The 7,493-nt window shown below is 34.1% G+C and overlaps 2 protein-coding genes across 4 annotated transcripts in view; one reads left to right on the top strand and one right to left on the bottom strand.

The window, feature by feature from the left end:
• The window catches only part of LOC108768082 (sperm-associated antigen 6), a 21,232-nt gene that overhangs the window by 9,251 nt on the left and 4,488 nt on the right, over window positions 1–7,493 (top strand). Inside the window, exon 9 of one of the 2 annotated variants that reach the window (XM_018518353.1) lies at window positions 4,627–4,772. The exons of the other annotated variant lie outside the window; for it this stretch is intronic. Coding sequence (XP_018373855.1) covers window positions 4,627–4,772 — 146 coding nt within the window. The remainder of the gene's footprint in view (window positions 1–4,626; window positions 4,773–7,493) is intronic. 2 annotated transcript variants of the gene reach the window in all.
• Window positions 1–7,493, bottom strand: part of LOC108768083 (uncharacterized) — an 11,617-nt gene that overhangs the window by 1,284 nt on the left and 2,840 nt on the right. The window contains exon 1 of one of the 2 annotated variants that reach the window (XR_001940467.1): window positions 246–310. Coding sequence is in view for 1 of the 2 variants with exons in the window: in XM_018518356.1 (XP_018373858.1) it covers window positions 216–428 (213 nt within the window). In the remaining variant the exon portion in view is untranslated. Of the gene's footprint in view, window positions 1–215; window positions 1,349–7,493 lie in introns of those variants that run through there. The other variant, XM_018518356.1, reaches the window with a different exon arrangement.

Below are 7,493 nucleotides of genomic sequence, written 5' to 3'. Positions count from 1 at the left end.
CACACACACACACACACACACACACACACACACACACACACACACACACACACACACACACACACACACACACACACACACACATACTCAAATAACACTTTAAAACGTAAATTCTCTGTTACTTAATTGATCCAGCAATGATTTAATAATTTAATTTATTCATCTGTTTCGTCATTGGGTTTAATGCTAGCGTAATTGTTCATGTTTCTATTCACCCTTAACATTTTGAGAAAACTGCCTAATACCAATATAGTTTTTCTGTGCCTCCTAAAAATCCCGGCGTATAATTCTTCTCGTACATCTCTTCTGTCACTGACGTCGGAGTCGATACTTGATACTGAAACAACTGAAGGTTTTGCCGAGACCGGTTGATGATAATTGTTGGTCTCACTCGTGTTAAGAATCATGCAATGCTGATTATTTTTCATTTTCGTCGTTAACTTCTTTCTCTTTTCTTCTTATTTTTTTATTACTATTCCTTTCTTTAATGTATCATTCACACAAATATATAATCAACAAACTTCACAATTTCTATAAAATGTTAAAATTTTAATTTTTCGGATACATAAAAAAATTTTTAATTGCAGCTTTTAATAAACTCGGTTCTTGTAATAGATACAGTATTTGCGCGTGATTTTGGAAAGACTGATTAGGAGACTTTGCAGAAGAGATGTTACAGATACACTAGTACAAATGTGTAATGCAATTTATAGAGATAAAACGTTTCTGTTTTTACGTCATTCAAACTGTCACTTATCTTGAAAATTTAAGGCAGTTATCTCGTCTCGTTGTCGGTGTTTTATGTACCGAGCGCTCGCGATTACACGATATCAAAATGACACTTATGATATGTCTATATGAATGATCTAATGACTATTATAGTAAATCAATACATTTTTTCTTAAAGTGTAACCCGAACTAACTATATTCTTTAATCTCCAATCATTAAACCGTCAATTAAGTTCAAATTATATCAGTCTCTTGTATGTAGTCCCATATAGCTTTTTGACATTTTTGCGAGGAAACGCTCGAACGCAAAAGTACAATTTCTAATTTCTTAGAATGTACATTTATCCACTCCAAATGTATTTTCATCTAAAAATACGTCAAATTTAGCTTTACACGGCGCAAATTAAGCATAAATCATTGTTCGTCAGCTATTTTCACGGAATTCTCAGATTGATTCAATAATCTCTCTTAAACTGCAATAAGTGTAAAATTAACAATGGTTTTTGATACTTTTGTCGTCGGAATTTGATGGAATGTAGCTGAAAACGCACATGTTGCAATATCTTCTACTATACATCAGTATCGTAGCTTCACTAACGATCCAACATCAAGCAACAAACTGTAAACAGAAGAGAGCGAGCAAAGTAGATTTAAACAAATAACACGCAGAAACGGAAGGAAATAAAAGAGTGATATAAAATATTTTTAAAAAGTCAAAACGCGGCACGTATCTATTCAAATTAAAAGAATTTAAGATGCATAAAATGATAAAAATACTCGCAAAATAAAAATAAAAATCGCGTAATTAATACAGATCGAAAATTAGCCATCAAAGATGGATTTTCAATTTTTTTTTTCATAATTCGTTTTTATACCGTCCTCATCATTTTGCATAAAGGTATTAAAATCCAATCTATCGAAAAGCAATAAATATGTTTCAGAATGTTGAGCCAATTGTGCAAAAGTCAATCACAGCGCTAGAAAAAAAGTGAAAGAAACTCCCTACGCGGAAGTCGCTGTGATTGCACGCAGCGAGCAATTACTACAGTGTACAAGTAAACCACTCCCGTACACAAAAGCAGACCACTAAGCCTCAAAAGTAGGACAAAAAAAGGGCATTTTAGGTTAAATTGCACAAAATAAGTTGTATATTTTAATTTAAAAATAGAAAAAAAGTTTTATATATATATATATATATATATATATATACATAAATTTTAAGAAAATAAAAATATATCTATTTAATATTAGCAAAAAAAACGGCTTTAATATAATATAATAATATCTAATAATTTTTACATTTTTTTATCACAGATACGTACTAATATCACAAATACACAGATCTAGGCCGGTATTCATAGTCAGATATTATATTCATCTTATATTCGTCTTAAGTGCGGTCTTAAGAAGTCACGAATCAATCAGAGGGCTGCATTAGCGTTTTAAGACATTACTTAAGACGGTCTTGAAATGAGAATCGACTAGGAATACCGGCCCTAGTGATTAGTTTACTATATATTTTATATGCGACAAGCTTAATAATTTCCGGTCCCCTCGCTCTCTTTTAAAATAAATACCAGAAAGAGTACTTCCCGGAAACAGTGAAAACCCCGCCGGACGTTTTTACGTGCCACTCAAACTGGCCGTTTCAGCGACAAAAAAGATCACGTGATGACTTTTGTCATAAAACTATTACGATGTTCTTTATAAATAAATAATAACAAATATTGAGTATTTATATTAAAAAATATTAAAGGACAAAATTTTCAACACATATTTTAAACAATATATTTATGACCGTATATTTGAGAAACTCAATTAATATTAGGGTGTAACGGCCTATTACGGTTGGAGCTGGATCTTCGTTGCTTTAAATAATTCAATTTTGAATTACTAATATATTATAAATATATTATAAATTATTAAATTGTTTGTCAATTTAATTCGCGATTACTAGAGTAATTTTAATTGCGTTTATTTAGTCCGGAAAAAATTCGGCGCGCAGTTTGAAAAAGACTACAATATGGTATATATGCAAGTACATATTTTAAAGTCGATCAGTATTTTAAAATTTTTATGCAAATGTGTAAATGAGCAAAAATAAAACTCTTTGTATATACAATTGTATGTAATGTATAAGTAATGTAAAGTTTTTCCTCCATTGAAACATTTACATGTAAATTTTTTAAAATACTGAAAAACTTTTATAGAGCAGTGCATGATATTTCACAGAAAGTTACATGAAATTCTGTTGATTGGTTTTACAACAAAAGAGACATGGTATAGGGGTTGTTTTCCGCAAATGAGAGTAGAGCAATAAAATTGATTAATATGTATTTTCCGAGCGATAAAATCAGTAGGTATTACAATGTAAAAAAAATTTCGAAATCGTTATTTTTGGTACTTCTCTCTTGTATGACACACGCTTTTCGCGCATAAGGGATGGAGCACAATAATCGTCCACATGTAGCACATTTCGTGGGACAGTGCATGATATTTCACAGAAAGTTTCATAAAATTCTGCCGATTAGTTTTACAGCAAAAGGGATATGTATGATGTAGGTGTTGTCTCCCCCCCCCCTCCCCCCCGTAAATGGATAACTTTTTTTGCGCAAAGGATAGCGTTCCAAAGTTTAAACTAATTTATATTACGAGCACGTAGCACATTAACACTAAATTATAATGTATTTTTGTTTTAGTTTTTTTTTTAATGTGCATTCTAACTTTTTTTATATAAGTTACCGAAAAAATTATTTCTTGCTAAACAGCTAGAATAATCAAATTGGGATTAGAGCAATAAATTAACACAAAAAGAGCATTAAATCCTCCGTATGTCTCGTGTAACTACGCTCATGTTGGCATTCTAGCTTAATAGAATAGTTAATTTTCTTTTAACAGAACATTATTTGTTTTTTAACAATATTAAGATATCATATTAGACCGCCATATGAACACCTAATAACTAAGAAATAAAGGCTAAGCCCAAATCTACAATAGGTTCATCTAAGCCTTAAACCATAGGAAATGGACGAATCATAGTCAATTATTTTCCTCGCATTCGAGTACTGTACTTGAGGGGATGGGCAGAATAAAGACCTAATCATAAAATCTTAATTTTGATAAAAATTAAAAGAACTTGCTATTTTTTTATTATACACATTATACATGGGTACAGTAATATCAAATGAATTTATGTAATGTCTTTAAGAAGTTACATGTTACAATACTTCTCTATAATGATCAACATTATATAAAAAAGCTAATCTCCAGAAAAAGGGTCTAAGTAGAATTGTACTTTTATTCCGCCCATCCCCTCAATTGATCAATTTCTCAACGGCTCAAGACTTAAAACACCTATTGTAGATCTGGACTAAGCGGTCAAGCTTGGATTTTTAGTGCTGAAACAATTCCATGTGAATTTATATCTTGCAAACTGTGGATCAAATTTATTTTCAGTTTGAAACGCAATTTTAAGAAAACTAGAATAGTAATTACTGTTCCAGTTAAATAATATTAGTGCTCATAGCATCATATTACAATAATCTTTAAGTAACTCAATATAAAATCTGTGTAAACAATTTTATAGCAAAAAATATTACCTCAAAAAACGTTTTTTAAGAAAAAAAAAAAATTAAATTTTTTTACGAAAATAATAAAATTAACAGAACAATAAATTTTTTCTTTTTAACAACGTTTTAGCAACAAATGGGCAACAAGTAAAAAGAATTAGAATTGATTTTGCTCATTTGATTCTGCTAACTCGTAAGACGTGTTCTCAATTCACTGAACTCGACTTTTTTGTTGTGAGAACCGATATAATTCTTCAATAAATAAAGTCAGTTGTTTCCGCTTGTTCAATTAGTTCAATTCGTTAATGTTATGTTTCTACACATACAGATTTTGCCGAATGATACAAGGGCAAGGAAACTGTTCGTAACATCTGGTGGCTTGAGAAAGATACAAGAGATTCAAGCTGAACCGGGTACTACCCTGTCGGAATATATAACAATTATTAACTGCTGTTTCCCAGAAGAGATCGTCAGGTTATAATCCTTTTCTATATCTTCATCGTTTAATATAAATTAGAAAAATATTCTTTTACAAAATAATTCTATCACACACATGATCCTCTGTCATTTTCATATCTCAAAATTACTTTAATATCACAATTATCTTTGATTCTCTTGTTAAATCTATTTTGTATATGTGAAAAATTCTCTGCAATAATTTCCACTAAAATATTTCATTAATCTTTTCGAATGCTACAGTCGAGTTATTAATTATATATAATATTAAATGCACAATGTACAATGATTCATGATAATTATATAATTTAGCTTACGGAACTCAAAAATTAATAAAGTTGGGTTTATTCGACGCGCTTATACGTGTTTTTGGGTTTTTTGCATGAAACAAAAGATTTGGAAAGAAACAGCGTCGCTCTGTCCCGCGGACCGAAATATCAATCGTTAAAGTTGATAATTATACAGGTTAGGAAATCTGTCATAGCGACGAAATGTAGCGACACGATATGTCGATCGATTATGCAACGCGGTCGTATGTGTATGATGTGTGAAATAGAAATAGGTAATTTATGAATGAAAGCGTAAAATGAACGGATCTTTTACGTGAACTAGATGAACTAGTTCACAATTCTCAAACGCGAAGTAGGTCAAATTAAACTACTTTATCGACGAGCGACAATTACCAAACCGGAAGCTTTATAGTTCCTGGTGAACAAGTAAACACGTGGTGAAATATACGTAGTCCAACTTTTTTATTTTGTATAATGTCTAAATATAAGTACGTCTTTCTAATAGCGTTTTCGGCCCGATCGGGTTTGCATTAATTCTGGGTTGGATAAATCTTTCCTATTGGTTGACGTCACACGCTCTACTATGGCTGCGTTCCACTTAACGCTCATAACGCTCGTGGAATCATTTCATCCTTGTCGTTTATCAAATGTTAAACAAGGATAAATGATGCTCGCGAGCATTGCGAGCGTTAAGTGGAACGCAGCCCAATGGGAGAGCGCAAAACGCCATTAATCCAACCCAGGTTGGTGCAAACCCGGCCGGGCCGAAAACGCTATAAGTAAAAATAGTTTGTTGCGCACTGTTTTGCAACAATTCGTCGTCAAAAGGCTAGATAACGGCCGTGGTCCGATTCACGCTGACAACGCTAATGAGCATCGTTTGTCTTCGTTTAACATTTGATAAACAAGAAGGATAAAATGATTTTTAAGCGTTGTAAGCGTGAATCGGACCGCGGCCAATGTCATATATTTCAAACTAGCGCAAGTTGAAGAAAAATCCGGTCCGATCGTCATTTTCAAAACCGTCTATACGTCGTGACCGGACTCTACACAGAACATATACAATAGACTCTAATTAGAGGGTCTTTAGTGGGCTCGAGCCATTAATGCGTTCACAATACTGACACTATGTGTGCATGCGTTTATGTAGCGGTTAGCGCAGAAGTATAAAGCGGGGAGCACAGACTCTTGCATAACGCATAACACGTAATGCATAAGAATATGTACCAATCGAAATTCTCCGTTTCTTTCCCTTCCATGTAATAGAGAACTCTGGTTGGTTCAATTTCTTATGCCTCATGTGTCATGCGTTAAGCAAGAATCTGTGCTCCCCGCTTTAGGGCCCAGACACAAGCTTTTGCATAACGCATAATACATAGTGCATAATGGAATCAACCAATCGAAATTCTTCTTTTCCATGGAATGAGAGGAAAGGAAAGCTTCTGATTAGTCGATTCGCTTATGCACTATGTGTTATGCAAAAGCTTGTGTCTGGGCCCTTACTTTATCCTTGTTGTTCACCGAGTGTTGAACAAAGATTAAATGATACTCACTGCGCTAACTGCTGCATAAACGAATGCACGCAGTGTGCCTTCCAACAATAAGCGACACAGTGCGACACAGTGATCATGTCATCTTCAGTTAACATTGGCAAACAACAAGATGAAATGCTCCATTGTGTCGCATCGTGTCATTTGTATTGCTTGATGGAAGGCACACACGTACAATGCACGTGAAAAAATTTTGGGCGAGTAATTTGCAACTAAAGTTCTAGATAAATCAGAGAAGGGACAGGTGCGGTCGATAATCGAAAAATCGTCGCCATTTTCTTTTACCATGGAGCAATCCAAATCAATCAAACCGCATTAATGTAGTATTACCATCGATGTATAAAATAGACGGGTGGCACCCAGTTGGACACGAGCCACTCACAGCGCTTGAGACTACAAAGCTCCTAAGCACCGGTCGCTGTGATTGGTGGTGTCCAATCGAGCCGTGGTCAATCGGGATCACCCCAAATAGACTATCGATAGCGGTGGTGGAGATAGGAACACGAATAGAGTGAGAGGCAGATAAATGGATGAACGTTTTCTTTCTCTGTTTACAAAGCCTGATTGGTTGGAGCAGTATTGCTGGATCAACAACCAATCAGGTTTAGTAAACAGAGAAAGAACGTTCATCCATTTATCTGCCTCTCACTCTACTCGTGTTTCTACCCGCCATCGGTAGTCCATTCTATGCGTGCATTCGTTTATGCAGCGGTTAGCGCAGAAGTGTTACTTTATCCTTGTTGTTCACCGAGTGTTGAACAAAGATTAAATGATACTCACTGCACTAACCGCTGCATAAACGAATGCACGCATAGAATGGACTAATTCTAAGTGGTCCAAACCAAACGCTTCGAAGTATTTATAGGCTGGATTCGGGAAGACGCTATTAGCGCTATTCG

Source organism: Trachymyrmex cornetzi, unplaced genomic scaffold (assembly GCF_001594075.2).
Source record: "Trachymyrmex cornetzi isolate Tcor2-1 unplaced genomic scaffold, Tcor1.1 scaffold748, whole genome shotgun sequence".
Classification (NCBI taxonomy): Eukaryota; Metazoa; Arthropoda; class Insecta; order Hymenoptera; family Formicidae; genus Trachymyrmex; species Trachymyrmex cornetzi.
This window is presented reverse-complemented; position numbering and strand designations above follow the sequence as displayed.